General features: G+C 41.7%; 2 protein-coding genes and 5 non-coding genes across 10 annotated transcripts; 4 read left to right on the top strand and 3 right to left on the bottom strand.

Moving 5' to 3' along the window:
- Nucleotides 1-43: 43 nt before the first annotated feature.
- On the bottom strand, nt 44-3,307 carry LOC733135 (nonmuscle myosin essential light chain). Of its 3 annotated transcripts, none has more exons than XM_062671318.1 (5): nt 2,910-3,017; nt 2,674-2,781; nt 2,403-2,584; nt 646-792; nt 44-555 (listed from the first exon to the last, which is right to left on the bottom strand). In XM_062671318.1, the coding sequence occupies exons 2-5, from the start codon at nt 2,720-2,722 to the stop codon at nt 472-474; spliced, it is 462 nt and encodes a 153-aa protein (XP_062527302.1). In that variant the 5' UTR covers nt 2,723-2,781; nt 2,910-3,017; the 3' UTR covers nt 44-471.
- Nucleotides 3,308-8,354: 5,047 nt separating this feature from the next.
- Nucleotides 8,355-16,462, top strand: LOC101739025 (serine/threonine-protein kinase grp). 2 transcript variants are annotated; one of them, XM_012691008.4, is made up of 6 exons: nt 8,355-8,872; nt 9,112-9,271; nt 10,262-10,464; nt 12,998-13,327; nt 14,524-14,766; nt 15,823-16,462. In XM_012691008.4, exons 2-6 carry the CDS (start codon nt 9,210-9,212, stop codon nt 16,344-16,346), a joined length of 1,362 nt encoding a protein of 453 aa, XP_012546462.2. In that variant the 5' UTR covers nt 8,355-8,872; nt 9,112-9,209; the 3' UTR covers nt 16,347-16,462. The 2 variants fall into 2 exon arrangements, with proteins under 2 accessions (XP_012546462.2, XP_012546460.2); XM_012691006.4 differs by having other exon boundaries at nt 12,998-13,393.
- Nucleotides 13,431-13,538, top strand: Mir9c (microRNA mir-9c). Its single transcript, NR_107298.1, has one exon. It is a non-coding gene; the product is annotated as a microRNA mir-9c (primary transcript).
- On the top strand, nt 15,428-15,535 carry Mir306a (microRNA mir-306a). Its single transcript, NR_107302.1, is given in 1 exon segment — nt 15,428-15,535. It is a non-coding gene; the product is annotated as a microRNA mir-306a (primary transcript).
- Nucleotides 15,444-15,519, bottom strand: Mir306b (microRNA mir-306b). The gene is given in 1 exon segment (NR_107463.1): nt 15,444-15,519. It is a non-coding gene; the product is annotated as a microRNA mir-306b (primary transcript).
- Nucleotides 15,613-15,712, top strand: Mir79 (microRNA mir-79). The gene has a single exon (NR_107257.1). It is a non-coding gene; the product is annotated as a microRNA mir-79 (primary transcript).
- Nucleotides 15,617-15,706, bottom strand: Mir9b (microRNA mir-9b). Its single transcript, NR_107275.1, has one exon. It is a non-coding gene; the product is annotated as a microRNA mir-9b (primary transcript).
- Nucleotides 16,463-18,901: the final 2,439 nt, after the last annotated feature.

The following is an 18,901-nucleotide window of genomic DNA, read 5'->3' as shown; positions in this document are numbered from 1 at the left end:
AAGGAAAATATCTCCAAATTGAGATCCTCATTAAAAGTAATAATGCTGTGTAGTATATTTAATTATTACGTTTTGCTTTTTGTCTTTATACAATTATAAATAGATTATAATTTTATCATAAAATCTTAAACAATAAAAAGGCTTATTTTGGGATTCACACTGCCATTGCAGCACTAAACTAATGGAATAACATTCAAGAATGATTCACATAACCTACACCTAATTGATAAATGCATACAAGTTTAGTTGTGGTTCACACAGCGCCTACAATTTTCTGAGATATTCTTAATATTCTACTATCACTTACTTATATTTGTTCACTATAAGTTTACATTTATGTAGCCAAATAAGAATGTTTAAGTATATTTTAATAAATTTTTGTTAACAGTGTCCCATTATGGCTCTAACTGTATGGTTACAGACTTGGTTAGTTTACAGATAAAAGTGCTGCAGCAGATGATGACCTAGAACTCAGCCCTGCATGATGAGGTGAACAAAGTTCTCATAGTTGATATTTCCCTGAGAGTCTTCTTGTCCCTGCAGGAGTTGCTCTACCTGCAAAAATAAATATGTAAGCCTTTTAGATCATATTATATTTATACAAATCAGTAGATTGTTCAATGATTCAAGTATGTAAGAAATAACCTCATCATCACTGAGCTTCTCTCCGAGAGTAGAGAGCAGGTGTCGCAGTTCCGCAGAAGAGATGAACCCATTGCCATCTTTGTCAAAATGGCGCAGACCCTCAATAAAGTCATTAGCAGTGTCGCCACTGCGTGCTTTCGATATGGCCTACAATCACAGAAACAGAAAGGAAATTATTTACAGTTCAAAATAATCTTGGTACATTGTGTAATTTCTTATAAAATATTTCAAAAACTGGACTGGATTGAAATTTAGTAATTTTATTACTAGCAATTTTATTACTATTTTAGAAGTCGTCGTGGCCTAACGGATAGGACGTCCGATGCATTCGTGTTGAGCGATGCACCGATGTTCGAATCTCAGGCGGGTCCAATTTTTCTAATGAAATATGTACTCAACAAATGTTCACGATTGACTTCCACAGTGAAGGAATAACATCGTGTAATTAAAAATGAAACCCGCAAAATTATAATTTGCGTAATTACTGGTAGTAGGACCTCTTGTGAGTCCGCACGGGTGGGTACCACCGCCCTGCCTATTTCTGCCGTGATGGAGTAATGCGTTTCGGTTTGAAGGGTGGGGCAGCCGTTGTAACTATACTGAGACCTTAGAACTTATATCTCAAGGTGGATGGCCCATTTACGTTGTGGATGTCTATGGACTCCAGTAACAACTTAACACCAGGTGGGCTGTGAGCTCGTCCACCCATCTAAGCAAATAAAAAAATAAAAACATTTTACTGTAGCACAACATGGTACAGAATGTACATACATATATTTAAATACATTAACAATATCTATATCATTACATTTTTTTATAAAACACTACTCCCAATTAAGCATTTTAAAGGTTTACTGTCTTTAGAGAAGCAACTGAGTCTCAGTAGTAGTTTAATAGAGAACAACATTGCTTAAAAATTGTCTGGGTGGTAGTGTGAAGCAGTAATTATGTAAGTAAATAAATAATGCACATTGTTATTTATTTTGTCTTGAAAATGCTCTGAGGAGTGGGGATCTGGCATAATCATTGGCATCATTCAATGTGAGTATAATGAGGAACATGTTCATTAGGGCAGGTGCAGATGGCCAACAATTGTTGTTGTTAGATAATTATCTAATTTAGCATAGCATTATAGCACTGTAATTGTCTTTACGAAAAATATTTATTCTTAAGTTTTCTGTGATATAGCATTTTAGTATAATATGAACTTATGAAGACAAATGTTACAAACAACTAGTCTATGAACTTACAGTAATCCCTATAACACAGTACTCGTAAGGTGACATTTGTATACTACTTCTGTACTATGAAATTTATTATGATTTGTATAGTTCATAATTAATTTTCTGTATCTTTACACATTGTGTCAATGGTGCTGTTATAAAATTAAATAATTTTATGATATTTGTTTGACTGAAAAGTATAGAAATAATGAGAAATGTCAAATGTGAATCATTAGTACATAACATATTTTCAAGGGTCATAGAAGTATGTTTTACCAGAGGACTCCTAAAACTCATTTTCCTACAATGCAGAACCAACAAAAAGAGAAGAGAACAAACTTTAGAATTATATTAGGTGAACAAACAATATGGTTACAAAAACAACTTATGGTTGGAAAAAACGAATTTGCCATTACTTTTCAGATTCTTTGTGAAATATACTATATATGTTTTAAAGTATCAAAACTAACAACATTTTGAATACAGTTAAAAGCCTTATATTAGGTAAATACTTAGCTTTTTTCATATATGTACCTGGTAAATTGGCAGAAACACCTCAAAAGATATCCTTTCATCAGGTTTAAGATGAAGAGTACATTTTTTCACATCTGACTCTGTAGGATTTTGTCCTAAAGCTCTTAACGCATCTCCGATCTGAGCGACATGTATCTTTCCATCTCCACGAGAATCGAAGAGCTGGAAGGCTTCTTGAAATTCTAAAACCAAACAATAAAAAAACTTTATTTGAAAGTAATACTAACAAGGGCTAAGGGACTGCGTTACAGATGTTTATATATATTTATACCATCAACTGATGTGAGTTTAAGTTTAGAAGGTGCCTCGTACATGAACATGTTGCGACGCGCGAAACTATACTGCCGTAGCGAAGGTTACCTCAGTGAACACCTGCTAGCTGTTAAACACAAAACCTTATAAGGTAAGTAGGGCGCTTGCAGCGACCGCCGGTTTTTGTAAGGATGTTGATTGACGTGAGTCACGGAACCACGCCCTCCGCGGTTGCTGTTCTACACTGACACTTACACAAAGCACGGTTCACCACCTCTGTTTCTCGTTTTTCACTATTCATTTAAACTAATTGCGGAGTGCAAATAGTGACCCACCTGCCAATTGATCCTCTGAATATCCAGCCTGAAAACATATTTTCAGTGGTTATTGAAAAACATTCAAAGGAATGGAACAATCGTGACATTTACCTACTTACCATATTATGAATCTACAAATGAAATTGAAGGTAATGAAATAGGTATATTTAAAGGCTGCGACTTATCGAAGAGCAACAAAATATAGGCTTTTTTTTGATGATGTCGACGATTATCTAGTTTAAGTGCATTATCTATGTCAACGATGATGGACCACAGATATAAACACATGCGCAACGCAACACTAGGAACGTCGAAAAAAAATACGATAAATCGATATTTTTAAGCTAAATGTCATGTTTCGATTTATCGGTTAAAATTCAAGTACCGAGAAGGTATATACGGTAATACAAATATTTTATTATAGATTCCTTCATATCAGATTTCTCGAGGCGTAGACTTTAAAATTACTCCTACGGCGTTCTCGCGTTTTTTTATGTTATTATATTAGGATAGAAGACTTTACAGTTTTCGTGACGGAAGTCAATCGTCCTTGATCGTGAAATGCAATTTTGTTAGAATAATAAACGAAAACTAAAGGTATTTTATTTTGAAACAATAAATAAATTATCGTTATTCTTAAGTTCAAATGATTATTAGTTTGAAATAATAAAAAAGTCTGTTATGTAATTGGTATTTCTTTAGTATTGTTTTTGAATGCTATTTTTTTCTTTCACGCTACACGGATATATTGATATAGTATTCACCAAAAATGTTAATATGAAAAGAACGTTTACAAAAAAAATCGATTCAAATCTAGCGATACTTTTCGTCTTCTACGTTCCTATTTTTATCCCAACACACTTTGTCATTTTTGTTGGATTTTTGAAGATCTTTTCAAATTAGCCTGTGAAAATCGATGGTCACACATAGTCCTTAGACACAAAACTAGACAAGAAAGTCTTTTTTTAGCTTAGTACATAGTAGTAGCTTTTAAAAATATTATCTCAGACCAACATTTTATGAACAAAAGGCAATGAGGTACAGTAACGCTAGGTATCCTAATATATATTTATAAGGACTATCAAAATTTTATTCCTCTGTTATAAAAAAAATGTGTGCGTGTACTAGTGTACACACGTAAGAAGTGAAACTTATTTATGGCCTTATTTTTCGAAAAATGATCTACATGCAACTTTCTAGAAATTGGTTAAATAAAGTTAAATTAGATAAAGTTTAAACAAAAGGATTTTATTATCATAGACATGAATACAAAAAAGTTAAATTAGATAAAGTTTAAACAAAAGGATTTTATTATCATAGACATGAATACAAAACAGATGGCGCGTAACGGAAAAATGTGACGCGTAACCGAAAAACGTGACGGTAAATTTTTTTCCAACGCCGATAAGGAAGTTTCACTTCAATAAATTACACTCTCTATGTATATTATTAATAACGGAAATGGTTTTCGTTAGAAATCGCATCACTAGAGAACCTAAGTTCGTCAATTTGGTGTTATGAAGGATAGAACTAAGGAGCGCACTCTTGTCTAATGCCGGCCACTGACATGCGCGCAAATATTCGTACATTGTACGAATGTTTGCGCGCATGTGAAGGGCCGTCAAACATTCATTCGAAAACCTAGCGGCTGTGCAAATGGGTTCGCATACTCAATTTGGGAACCCGTTTGCGCTTCCTCCTACACTTGTTTACGAAGTCTCACGAATTTCTCCTCCTTTTTAATTCGTCAATAGAACATTGAAGAGAAAAAGAGTTTTTAATTCTTTCCCAGACATCATTAACAGCCATGCTGTTTTTATGGGATTTCTTTTGATGAAGATACGTTACACAGTAGACGTCACGAACTATGAAAATGGCGTATAGTATACGTCCGTTACCTTCGCAATTGTCGGGGCAACTGGGCAAGCGAATGTGTGGGAGACTACGCGAAGGTTCGAGGTTCGCGCGCTTTGATGTCTGTTAAAAAACCGACACAGCTTGGAAAACCACGAATGCAGCGGAAACTTTGCATAATCATTCGCAAATGTCGTCCTACACTTGTGGGTTTGCGTATTCGTGCGCAAGTGAGTGACCGGTGTAAGGAACAAGTTTTTTATTTTATTTTTATTGCCTTTGTAGGCAGACGAGTATACGGCCCACCTGATGGTGAGTGGTTACCGTCGCCCATGGGCTTCAGCAATGCCAGGGGCAGAGCCAAGCCGCTGCCTACTGCTTAATACTCTCCACAAGCCTCGTTTGAAGAAGGACATGTCATAGCGCTCGGAAACACCGTGGAGGGGAGCTCATTCCATAGCCGGATCGTACGTGGCAAAAAAGATCTCTGGAAACGCACTGTGGATGACCGCAGTGGCTCCGGGTAGTATGGATGAACTCTACTCCGGTGGCGGGCGGTGCGATGGTAAAAACGAGACGTTGGTAGTTGAAAAAGTGTCCCCCTGTAAACAGCAAATTTAAGTTCAAAAATTCACTGAAATAGCGCTAGTGTAGGAAGTGGAAATGGTATGAATATAGCAGCTTTAAGCAGAGTGAGTGAACTGAGTGAACAGTGAAGTAAGGAACAACATCTCACTGCATTAAAAAATGTTCGCTGAAAGGGAGCCAATTAAGGTGGCACCATAGGAACAAGGCTTTTTAAAATAGCGCCTTAGACTACCTTTTTTTATTGCCCTTGTAGGCTGACGAGCATATAGCCCACCTGATGGCGAGTGGTTACCGTCGCCCGTGAACGTCACCAATGCCAAGGGCAGAACCAAGCTGCTGCCTACCGTTAAGTACTATCCACAAACCTCGTTTGAAAAAGGACATCATAGCGCTCGGGAAACAGCGTGCAGGTGAGCACATTCCAAAGCCAGATGGGATGTGACAAAAAAGATCTTTAGAATACTTTTGGATAAACGCAGTGGTTCTAGGTAGTATGGATGAACACTATTCCAGTGACGATCGGTGTGATAGTAAAAACGGCATGATGGGATCATCTGAAACGATTTCACAGAGCAATACCCATGGAACATACCGTATTAAATACAAAGAAAACCTGAGGTCTCTCCCCAGAACCCAGAGGTTTTTTTTTTTTTTTTTATTGCCTTTGTAGGGAGACGAGCATACGGCCCACCTGATGGTAAGTGGTCACCGTCGCTCATGGACGTCAGCAATGCCAGGGGCAGAGCCAAGCCGCTGCCTACCATAAAGTACTCTCCGCAAGCCTCGTTTGAAGAAGGACATGTCATAGCGCTCGGAAAACACCGTGGAAGGGAGTTCATTCCAAAGCCGGATGGTACGTGGCAAAAAAGATCTTTGGAAACGCACTGTCGATGAACGCAGCGGTTCCAGATAATATGGATGAACTCTGCTCCGATGGCGGGAGGTGCGATGATAAAAAGGAGATAAGGGAATCATCTCGAATAATTCCTCAGAGCATTCCCCATGGACCATGCGGTATAAAACACAGAGAGAACCGAAGTCCCTCCGTAGACCCAGAGGTTCCAAGCGATCCGCGAGAGTAGGACTATCGACCATCCGAACAGCCCGTTTCTGTATGGAGTCAAATGGAAGTAGCTGGTATTTGGGAGCCCCGGCCCAGAGGTGAGAGCAGTACTCCACGCGAGGTCGGACCTGCGCCTTATAAAGCGCAAGTCTCTGTCCAGGCGTGAAATACCGCTTCGCTCTGTTGAGAACTCCCAACATTTTAGAGGCCAATTTGGCTTTACCTTCCAAATGACTCCGAAACTGGACATCGCTCGAAATATCGACCCCCAGAATCCCGATACTCGCGGAAAGCTGCAGGGATACTCCTTGAAATTCCGGCGCCATGACAAAAGGGTCCTTCTTCGCAGTGAACGCGCAAACCTGTGTCTTCAATGGGTTGAACTGAACTGAATTCAGTTCACCCCACTTGGAGACCCGCCCCAGAGAGTTCTCCACTTCAGACACAAGTTTTAATCGCCTCTCGTGTACAACGCTTCGAGAGAGACTCTGATGGCCGATATATCGCGCATCCCCCGTGCTATCATCCGCATAGCAATGAATGCCATCAATAGATAGCATGTCATTGATATGCAGTATGAAAAGCGTGGGAGAGAGAGATTCCAAACGATCCGTGAGAACAGGATTATCGACAATCCGGCCCTCCTGTTCTGTGAAATTTCACTTCAATACATTCCAGCACACTTCATTCTGTTTGAAACTGCTTTAAAAACATTTCCACTTCCTACTCTAGCGCTATGCCGGCGTTTCTTCCAACAATAATTTGCTGTTTACAGGTAGACATTTTTCAACTTGTCCCGTATACAAGATGGTGCTCCTTACTCCTTATCTCTACCATTTATAGGAAAAACAGTAGCAAGGCACTTTTGTAATTTTTCAGTCGTTCAAAAACATTACAAATTCAGATTAAGTTTGTATACTTCCAAAGACTAAATCTTTCGCAGCAGTGGCGAAATTAACCTGTTAAAGTAATATGTAGTGTAGTTTATAATAAGATTGTTCTATTAAAACTTTATAGATTTACAGTTCTGTAATTACACAGAAAGGACCTAAGAAATAAAAGTTAAGTAAAATCTAAAGTCAGCTGTGGAGCCGTTAGTCGCACTCAAAGTAAAACTTTAACTTTAAATTATAGCACTTACATAAGAATTTGTGGATATTTCACGATTTGTAACATCATTACTAACAAAATTACATGGAAATACTCGTAAATTAAATTATGGAAGTATTATTATTCCAACACTTGAATATACGATAAAAAAAGGAAAAATATTTTGATCTAGCTCTTGGCTATCAGGGCTTGGCTATCTACGTACCAGCTGTATATCGATAAAGCCAAGAAGTTACTATTCATAGCCATAACATTACCTATTAGACATGTGGCTAATTATCAATACACCAATAATTCTTTAAAACACGGTTTCTCGATTTTAATGATATATATATATACTAAACTTATAAATTTTAACAATATATTTGACGAAAGGTAACACAAATTTGAAATAGCGCGTTTATGCTAACTGTCAAGCTTTCGTTGAAAGTTGGCCACCATTCTTAATATGTTTATGATCTGTGGAAATATATAACTGAAACTGAAAGATATAGGGGGACTTTTTGGCGGGAACGCGAAGTTTATTTTGTCCATTTAGTGTTTCTTCAGGTTTAAATGTGTAAGAACGGTGGTTTATTAACGGTTTGGTATCTGTGAAAGTCCACAAATGTGGGAAAATGAAACAAAGCCGTTGGATAACTTCTCTGGATCCTCCACAAAGTCCACTGAAAAAATCTCAGTAAACGACCACCATTTTACTGAGATTAAATTTCATCCCATTTCATTTAATTTCATCCCAGTTGATTAATGTCTCAAATTCTTCATTTCATTTCACCCCATTCATTTCACTTCATCTCATTTCAATTCATTTCACTTCATGTCATGCCATGTTTCATATTAATCAGTTTAATTTCATTTCATAATATCATATTTCATAAAAAAATATATTACAAAAGATTAGGCTGTATGGTGTGATACCTTTTTACCTTTCTATTTGGAAAAATAAAACTACTACTACTAAAATAATGACGTTTGACAGTTTTGTTTCAGAACGAACGCCTCGTCAGCCAATATTAGCCATTATTCCGTTCGCGGCAGCCATCATTGATCTTGTTGAACAGAAAAATGGCGAAAGTCAGAATTGCCGCCGTCGTCACATGTATGCCGGTTAAATTGCAAAAAACTGATGTCAGTTACTTAATGTTTACTCGTACTATTCCATAAGTTTAAGGATCAGGCGATCATAAAATAGCTGCACACGTTTAATAGCAGTTCCCAGCGTAGCATTCGATGTCAGCGGTTCCTAGAAAAAGATGGCTAAATTCGATTCATCGATCACAGATGAGGTTAGTATTGTTCAATTTTATTTTTAACACTTGTCGTTCAGCCAAAATATTACATGCCATGGTAGCACGACGCAATTTGCCGGTGACCAAGTATTGTATCGGCGTAATCAATTTGCTTTGTTCGGCACATCCACGTGCCTTCCGCCATTTGGCAGTTTTATCGTTGAATTTACATAAAATGTAACACATTTGACAGATTAAATAATCGCTTTAAACGTAAATTTCTTCGTATTAAACAGTAACACGTGTGGAAAATACAAAAATACCGAATGAGAAGAGTTGGTGGCGTGGTCGAGAGAACTGTTTCCTTGTTCCGGCAACGCGGTGCTCCCAACCAATGACCGAGTTCGTCGAAGGCTGGGTTGTCGCGCAGGTGCTTGGTGAAGGCGCCTATGGAGAGTGAGTTCTCATCTATCCGCTATCTAGATGCCGGATTCATCTTAACCACTCACGATCACGACAGCTCAGTATCAGCTGATTTGAGTATATACAGTATAAGACCAGAACCAGAAAAGTATTACTTATATATAAGGGTGTATGTGCAATAAATAACAAAATAATTTAAACAATCCTGATTTAAATTCACTACAAAATACTTAGCAATTAACAATATTTTTTATAGTCACTGTTGCTGCATTTGGTGGTGCTGATGTTCTTTATTGTGTTATTCATTTACTGAATCCCAGTCACCACAAGATTAATGTTTGGTGAGACATTGTTGTCTGAAGACCTTAGTCAGTCTCGTAAACTACAATCTTTGATAGAAACTGATAAATTATAATATTGTCAGGAGGATATTACTTTTCCCACTGTAATGGAAAAACAAGCTAAGTACCTGGAGATTGAGAAGAAACTAAAAAAAAATTCAAAAAATGAAAATGAAAAACTGATCACTTCATTAAAAAAAGAAAATTGAAATTGAGCCTAAAATTATTAATACTTTGATATGTAACACTTATATATATTTAGTTTGATAGAAAATCATGTAGCCCATTGGATGCTAAAATCCAACTTTAGGCCACAAACTTAAAATGACTTCTAGGGCATACCTTACCTTATTATATAAGCTCAAAGTCCATGTCGAATCTAATGTATCCTTCACAGTAAGATCTCATTCTTGCAGTAATACACAGTGCAGTAGTGTTCTATTACCTCCAGTATTTTATTGCTTTCAATAGCAAGTGTGCTTAGCTTAAAGATGCAGTGTAGACCATGAGCATTGGTTATCATAGGCTACATCTTCACAGGATCAGGATATCATTCACCCAGATCAACAATATTATTGGCACAACTAAGTACCTACTGAAGAGGTGGTAGTGAAGTTATATGGATTTGATAAATAAGTTGGACTCCAATGAGTAGTTGAATAATGAACAAAGGACGGGTTAGGGTTCGGCTGCTGGTGCACGGCGCGTCGGGCGCGGCGGTGGCGGTGAAGGCGGCCCAGGGCTCGGGCGGCGCGCGGGAGGCAGCCCTGCAGCGCGCGCTGCGGCACCCCCACGTGCTGCGCTGCTTGGGCGAGCGCACGCATCTGCAACATCACTACGTGTTCCTAGAGTACGCGCAGGGCGGCGAGCTCTTCGACAGAATCGGTGAGTGCCTCTCCCCCCCCCCCCGACCCCCTTCGCCTCAGCCGGCTCGGCAGAACGTGACCGCGTTTTTTGCTCTACACAGGCCGTTGACGCGTTCGATCAGCTTATTGTGCATTTTTTGCGACCTGTTTCTTTTAACTCAAAGATTGATCAAAATTATAATTTACTAGATGCCAGTCTATTTGTTTGAATAAATTAAAACTGAGTAAAAATGTACTTTAGCAAATGTCACTTTCATGTGACTTTTTATGAAATACAAATAAAAGAAAGTATGACTATCTATTGCAGTTGTTTTTATTATCACATTCTATAATCATTATATATTTTGTTAATGTTTACATATCGACGCTTGAAAGGCAAACGTGACTAAGCGACAATGCGTGAACTTTACAGTAGACTAATTTAAAGTTGAAATACCTGAAAAAAATTATATTTTAACGAATCTAGCTGTAGGATTGAAATTATTTTAATAGCCCTAGAAATATATATTTATTGGGCATCGAATATGGTTATTGCCTATCATTTATGTACAAAGCAGTTATTGTCGCTTAGTCAAGTTTGCCTTTCAAACGTCGATATTATTTTAAGCTTTTGTAGTTTCCTACATTATAAATACTTTTACCCATCAAAATATGCATGTAAATAAAAATGAGAATGTTCACATTATGTTTGTGCTCTGTATTCCTAAGAGATTCATTTGATTATGACGAAACCCCAGTAAGGGGTGTTACAGTACCACCAAGGCCTGAAAGGTATGCGGGTAGTTTAAAAAGTTTTATTTTTGATATGATTAGCGAGTCACAGCAGTTGGGACCGGGTGCCACTAACTTGAAATATTGGTATCTCAACAATATGTAGAAAACCCATTTTTAAAAATAAAAACAATTGTAATTTAAATTTTACAACATGTCGAATTTAACTGAATAACAATATGAATAATAATATATGTAGATATGAATATGAGTATTGTATTGGATTGGTAGGCTCCCTCACCTCTACTAGCATAATATAACAATCCATTGGATAAGTTAAATGCTGTCGCTTTTGTAAGTTCAAGAGAGCACATGATAATATTTGATATGAGCATTCTCTAAAATAGATTAAAAATTTTTGATAGAGAATGATACGACATAAGCTGCAAAAAAAAAAACAACAAATGTACGTAATGGACACAGTGTCTATAAGAGTAAGTACCACAAAATGATTTAAGTGATCGCAGTTGAAAATTTTGATGTAAAGAGGGCATATTAGTCGTTACAATACATCTGAATAGTTAGAGACCATAAAGCAGTTTGAACCCATTGGAATGAGTCTCCATATAAAGAAAATTGCCTTGAAGATTGCCCACGCAAGCTTAATGAAGAGACCAAATGAATTGTGTACTTGTTTGACATTTTCCATTGAAATGTATTAAAATCGAACCTTTTTGATTGATCACTGGTAATGTAAACTGGATTACCTACCACAAACACATGGCAGACACATGCCACTCGACAAATAGAGCGCTTGCACTTTCACCAGCTTCAGATTTTCACCAGCTTCTATGCGTTCGGCATTCTTTCGGTAGTCTTAGCATAACATCACGAGAGGACTGAAAACCAACAATTCTTAACTAATGGGATTATATGGGATACTCTACCTACAAAGTGGCACATATATATTAAAATATTTAAAATGCAAGTAGACCCCCCGGTCTATAGAGCTGTTTCAGATTTGTGTCAATTCTTTTCGGTCTGGTTTTTGCTGATAGACAAACTTTAATTCTGTACTGCACATATTTCGCTTTCGTCCTACACAACTACGATACAAAAATACCCAGAATTTGTAAATAAACACACACAAAATATCTTTTTGACCTATGATATATATATTTATATTTTTCATAATGACAAATCAGTAATTGTCTCGAAATTCTACCATAAGTGAACATGTATAATATAAAATAACAGAAACAGAAGAAATTGTATTCCTTGGGTTTTGAAGAAAGCTTCGATTTTCTTTATTGTTGAAGTTATACTTCTTCAGGCGCGTTATGAAAAATTGATGAGAGTGAAATTTTACGATGCACGCGCACCGTGACACAAAATTAACAGAATGAAGTTGCCCACTAAATCGCTCATTACAATACGACCGACGTAACTTGGCGAGTCTGAATATAGCCGCAGGTGAATTTTCCGAACCGTACCGAGAATTACCGAATTTATACGATGTCAAGAAAAATGATGTCCAATATGCGTGTTTGAGGATGTTGTATAATCGATTTTTTTTCAAATTGATTAAAATTTAAATAAAAAAAAAAAGAAATAAATTTAAAAATAAAGTATAATGTAATACACGCGTACGTAAGTACACGCACCCTTTTTTTTAATGTTTTCAATCTGAATCCAATGCTAGTACTAGGTAGGTGATGCTCGAATAAATCATTAATCAAGACATCTTATCTTTTGAATATTTGAATATTCAATAAAAAAATTGCTCAAGGGATGAAGACTTTCATTGTCAAAATTATAAACACGATCTGCCCGGTCGACAGAGCCCGACGTGGGCATGGACAGCGACACTGCCCGGCGCTACTGGCGCGAGACGCTGAGCGGCCTGGAGTACCTGCACGCGCGCGGCGTGGCGCACCGCGACATCAAGCCCGAGAACCTGCTGCTCGACCACCACGACCGCGTCAAGATCTCCGACTTTGGCCTGGCCACCGTGTTCCGCCACGGCGGCCGCGAGCGCATGCTGTCCCGCGTGTGCGGCACCCCGCCCTACGCCGCGCCCGAGGTGCTGTCGGCCGCCCAGCGCCCCTACCGCGCCGCGCCCGCCGACCTGTGGTCCGCCGCCGTCGTGCTCGTCGCCATGCTCGCCGGCGGTACGTACCCGCGCCGCCCCGCCCTCACCCCCGCCGCCGTCGTGCTCGTCGCCATGCTCGCCGGCGGTACGTACCCGCCCCGCCCCCACCCCCGCCCCCGCAGCAGCGCGCCGAGGGTCGCGGGCCGTCTCTTTGGTATCCTAGCTGTAGGCGTGCGCGGCCCTAAAGTTATGGTACCGAAGTTACGGCTCGTGACGTATCAGTCGACGTCCGGCCCGGCGACTTCGTCGTGCGCTCGTGTGGTAAGTTGGAAGATATTTATAGCTATTGAATAAGAAAACCTGTATCAGTTGATTAACACGTGTTTGTTGTCTTTTTAAAACTAGAACAGAGTAGTGTCTCCTCATGTTTAGTTGGGCAATTAGGGCATCCGAGCGCAAGAAAATAAACGCATTTGAAATGTGTTGTTGGAGACGAATGCTCCGAATTCCGTGGACAGTCAAGAGGACAAATCTATTCTAGATCAACTTCGCATCCGAGTCAGGCTCTCAACAATCTGTTACCAGAGGATCCTCTGCTTCTTCGGTCACATTGTCCGCCGACAGTCAGATAGCTTGGACAAAGTGATTGTGACGGGCCAACTAGAAGGAAAGAGACCCCGCAGCCGATCACCTAGCCGCTGGTGTCATTAAATAACCGCCCTAACTGTGCTGCCAGTCGCAACCGCCATTCGAGAAGCTGAGGACCGGCTGGAGCGGAAACAGCTCACGAGACAAGCACCGGTTAGGTTTCAGGGACACGACCTTCAGTAATGAAGAATGCCGGGAGCAGCGCCCTGCGCGAGCCCGCACTGCTGCTATGTAAAGCACAAGTCTTTGTCCAGACGTGACGTACGGCTTCGCTGTACGTTTTAGATACTAACTTGGCTTTACTCTCAACTGATTCCAATGTTGACCACCGCTCGAAAAGTCGATCCCTAGAATCCCCGAGAGGTTCTGAAGGTTTTAGGGAATATGCAGTGGAATTTCGGCGCCATATTAAAAAGAATCCTTCACCGTCGCTAATCAGCTGGTCATCGTTAAGGCGGTACCCCTGGAGCTACATGTTAATTACCCGCTCAAGCATCGTGTCCTCATGTTCGTAAACTATTTTGTATTATTGTGCGATAACACTATTTGTAATATGTATCAATCAACGTCTGGTTGAGGGAGATTATAGAACGGCATGATGACGTTATCGTTAAATGACGTATACAGAATTGCCGTGGGAGCGTGCGTCGCATTCGGACGCGCGGTACGCGGCGTGGGTGGGGGGCGCGGCGGACGGGGCGGACTCGGCGAGAGCGGGCGCGGCGGACTCTGCGAAGGCGGGCGCGCCGTGGCACAAGCTGCCGCTGCGGTGCGCGTCGCTACTGCGTGCGGCACTGCACCCCGACCCCGCGCGGCGCCCCGCTCTGGCCGACGTGCTCGCGCACCCCTGGACCAGGGACCGCACCTCAGGTCGGTACCCACCTCCGTCTAACGGTAGTAATGCGCAACTACATATAAATTTGAAAATTTATGTTTTTACTCAATTATACATAAATGGCTAAATAGGTTAGATGAAAAGTAAATTTTGTTCAAAGATAGTGTTATAGTCTGGGTAACATCAACACATGCTGTTGTACTTGTTAGTGGTGCTGTAGTAAAGTATCTACTGTCGACTGGTAGTCGCTGGGCGCAGCGTCACACGAGCAACTGTACCCCGGGACAACTGAACAAGTTTCATCATTCTGGATCCCGCCCAGTCCGGCTCGTCTAGTGCTATGTGAATCTAATACCTGAATGTGTCATATTCTTTTAATCGGTATTTATACGCGCTGTCTGTGTGATCTGAGATTGTAAATAGTTGACGGAATGTTTTGTGACAATGACATCTTCCGACAGCTGGCGCGACCTTATGTTTAACAATTGAGTGTTTTTGAGATGCAGAGTAAGGCACGGCGGCTCCACCAGTAGTTACTCATAAGGTTCCATAATGGAGTTCTGAACCTATGATTGGGTAACAAACAAATTAGAAACTAGGACATGGCTAAATTCTATTTACTTGAATTCATATTACAAGTAATCGCAGTAGACATTACTACTGTTATTTAATCGTTTTGCTGTGTGGAACTCGTCGCCGCGGGAGACGGAGGCGGGCGGCCGCCTCAGGTACTAGGTGACTCTGAGTGGTGCCGGTCTCAGAGCCGCCTCGTGCCTCAGCGCGGCCTCCGCCGACACGTCCGCCGCACCCGCCGCGCCTGCCGCACCCGCCGCGCCTGCCGCACCCGCCGCGCCTGCCGCACCCGCCGCGCCTGCCGCATCCGCCGCCGGGCGCGCTGCGACGCTTTGGCGATTTAGCTCCGTGACATCATTCCGTTCATAAAGCTAGATTACCAAAGCATCGCGTCGCGCCGTCTCAACGCCACTGCCGCCGTACGGGAGGAGATCGTTCGACACCGGGGGGTACTGATTCTTAGGACCATAAAGTAATCCCGGGCAGTTTCCGGATAGTAAACGGGGCTGGTTTCTCAGGACCTTTGAGGGACGAACCTCGCGCGTGGTGCTCGCAGCCGTCCTGCGGCCCGGGGCCCGCCTCGCCCAACGAGCTGTCGCAGGACGACATGGAGGCGCTGCTGTGGCACTCGCAGCCCGCGCACGCCGACGAGCTCGTGGTGGAGGCGGCCGTGTCGCAGCGGCTGGTGCGGCGCCGGACGCGCGTGTGGCTGCGCTGCGGCGCGCGCGAGGCGCTGGCGGCGCTGGAGGAGGCGGCGCGGGCGGCGGGGCTGGCGGTGCGGGCGCTGCACGTGCGCGTGCGCGTGCTGGCGGCCGCGGAGCTGCGCGTGCGCGCGTGGGCCGCGCCGCTGCCGCCGGGCCACGAGGCGCGCGCCGTGCTGGAGTTCCGCCGCTCGCGAGGATGCGGGCTGCAGTTCAAGCGCTGCTTCCTGCGGCTCCGCGCGGCGCTGCAGCCGCTGGCCGCGCCCGCGCCCGCGCTGGGGCCCGCGCTGCCGCTCGCCGAGCCCATGCTGCAGGACGCGGCCCCGGGGCCCGCAGATTGAACCTGATGTGTGCGTCAGTTGTGATTTGAACCAAAAATTCTGTGCCTTGCAAAGTTTTATATTTGTGATATTTCAGTACATTGATTTTTTTATAATAAAGATAGATGTTGAATAAACGTCGTTTCCATTAAATGATCACTCCGTAGACGAGCTCCATACGGATCGCGCTGATGGCGCGCCGCGTGGCAGCTGACCCGGCCCTGAGCGTTAATTATAATTACAAAAAATCCTTGGTTCAGCTACGTTTCGACGGAGTGACTGTAGAGGCGTCCTTGAGCGTCGCCCGCGCGCTCGGGGAGGTCGCCGCGACGACCACATCTACCGAACTAGTATAACCTTACTGATTATGTTGAGAAACTTAGCATGTTTAGTAATTTAACTTAGCGTAAACTCTCATTCTTTTTTATTTTGGATTGCTTTCTTGGGCAGACGAAGATGTGCCCATCAGAGGGTAAGTAGTCACCGTCGTTTATGGACGGTATACGGTAATGCCAGGGTCAACGCCAAGCGGCTGCCCGCCCCCGAGGGCGCCTTAAACATCGTTGGAAGAAAGACATTTCACAGCGCCAAGGAAACGTTGTGTAGGGGAGTTCATGCAAGCCACTTTGGGGGTTCATACTCCTGAAATTGGATTGAAAAATATTTTTATGTCAACGTATAGACCACGTAATCGAAACTTCGATCCAAGGTAAGTGATACGACCTTCAAGTTTCATCGGGGCTCTGGTACAAATTTTTATTTTTTATTTTTTTTTATTGCTTAGATGGGTGGACGAGCTCACAGCCCACCTGGTGTTAAGTGGTTACTGGAGCCCATAGACATCTACAATGTAAATGCCGCCACCCACCTTGAGATATCAGTTCTAAGGTCTCAAGTATAGTTACAACGGCTGCCCCACCCTTCAAACCGAAACGCATTACTGCTTCACGGCAGAAGTAGGCAGGGCGGTGGTACCTACCCGCGCGGACTCACAAGAGGTCCTACCACCAGTAATTACGCAAATTATAATTTTGTGGGTTTGATTTTTATTACACGATGTTATTCCTTCACCGTGGAAGTCAATCGTGAACATTTATTGAGTACGTATTTCATTAGAAAAATTGACACCCGCCTGAAATTCGAACACCGGTGCATCGCTCAACACGAATGCATCGGACGTCTTATCCGTTAGGCCACGACGACTTGCAGCAGGATGTTGCGGGGACGTCCCACCCTCGGGTTCAAAGAAGTGCTGTTCGCGCCACGCTCCCAGGAACCTTCATGGGTATTTCTCTCTCTTTCTATCGCGAGCAGAAATTATACATGTTTCATTTCACCGAGGGTTCATTTCCGGGTCGCAGTGAAAATTTCTGAAGTGTTCTATTCCATTCTGATTGAAAGTGCAACAATCGAAAGAAATGACTTGTCTTTTAGCAGGCTTTTTTAGCGTCATTTGTAAGGTAACGGAATCTTTAAACGTAATTTTGACCCCCTTCAAAACGTTAGATTAACTCGAAATTTGCAATACTTATCAAAGACCGAGTTCAATACGTATTTCAAACAGACCCGTTATTTACTTTCGGCAGTCGAAACAACAAATTCATTTGGGCGCCTTCTTTTTTTTACTTAGCAAATTTGGAAACTGTTTTATTTGACATAATGAATAGTTACACAGAATACTGAACATGAATGAATAATTTATGTTACCTACTTTTTTTTCCTACCTAAGTTATCCTTGAGAGGCTATTTCAGCGTAACCTTAACTAGTAGGTGAGCTCACGGGGCTCAAACCTGACGATCTTGCCAGATCGATCTGACAAACCCTAGCAAGAGCCATGCTCCGCAGAATCTACCACCGGATCGGAAACGCGACCCATTGAGAAGATCCGGCGAGAAACTCAGTGGGCTGTGTCTGTGGGTTAATTTTCTCGTCAAGCCCTTCCTCACAAGCGACGGGTTCGACGAGAACGATGACCGGCTATGATACATAATGCTACTTAAACTATAAAATGAAAAATGAATAATAGTTTAAAAAAAAAACTAAAAAACATGTTTTTATAGAAAATCCAACTAAAAAATAATATTATTGTTAAAATAAACGTGAGGTGCTTTTTAAGATATTAATAAAATATTATGATATTATCTTGTCTGTCACTAAATAAATCACTAAAATGTTTAAACTATTGCTACGTTGGTAAGATTAACGCAATCTATCGGCAAATAGCAGAAACGAACATCGTAAGGTCTAGCAAGATCGAGAACGCTAGGTACACCGCCATCTATTATCAAATAGCGTAAACACGTGTCGAAACTACACGACCGTTCAGGAATGTTCTGATAACTCGAGATGTCGTATCGACTATAAAATCGTTGCAGAGATGCCACGAAGTCAGTTAGTAATCGGAACTACTCGAAGCGAAACTAAACGGAAGAAGCTAGTTACGAATTGTAAAGTGCTCTGTAAGTGTTCTAAGTGTTAAATAGTGTTTTAATCCTTACTTCGGTGGAATTTTTATTTATCGCGAAGCCCAGCGCGTAACACTATTGACGCCCCGCACCTCACAAATCGCAGTGTT

Source organism: Bombyx mori, chromosome 12, assembly GCF_030269925.1.
Source record: "Bombyx mori chromosome 12, ASM3026992v2".
NCBI lineage: Eukaryota > Metazoa > Arthropoda > Insecta > Lepidoptera > Bombycidae > Bombyx > Bombyx mori.
This window is presented reverse-complemented; position numbering and strand designations above follow the sequence as displayed.

Coding starts and splice junctions, on each gene's coding strand:
- LOC733135 (XM_012690984.4), bottom strand. CDS start 2,722: ATGTTCATGTACGAGGCACCTTCTAAACTTAAACTCACATCAGTTGAT. Junction 2,585..2,673: donor TAAACTCACATCAGTTGATG/GTATAAATATAT, acceptor GTTTGGTTTTAG/AATTTCAAGAAGCCTTCCAG. Junction 793..2,402: donor TGTTTCTGCCAATTTACCAG/GTACATATATGA, acceptor CTGTGATTGTAG/GCCATATCGAAAGCACGCAG.
- LOC101739025 (XM_012691006.4), top strand. CDS start 9,210: ATGACCGAGTTCGTCGAAGGCTGGGTTGTCGCGCAGGTGCTTGGTGAA. Junction 10,465..12,997: donor CGAGCTCTTCGACAGAATCG/GTGAGTGCCTCT, acceptor CCCGGTCGACAG/AGCCCGACGTGGGCATGGAC. Junction 14,767..15,822: donor GACCAGGGACCGCACCTCAG/GTCGGTACCCAC, acceptor CTGGTTTCTCAG/GACCTTTGAGGGACGAACCT.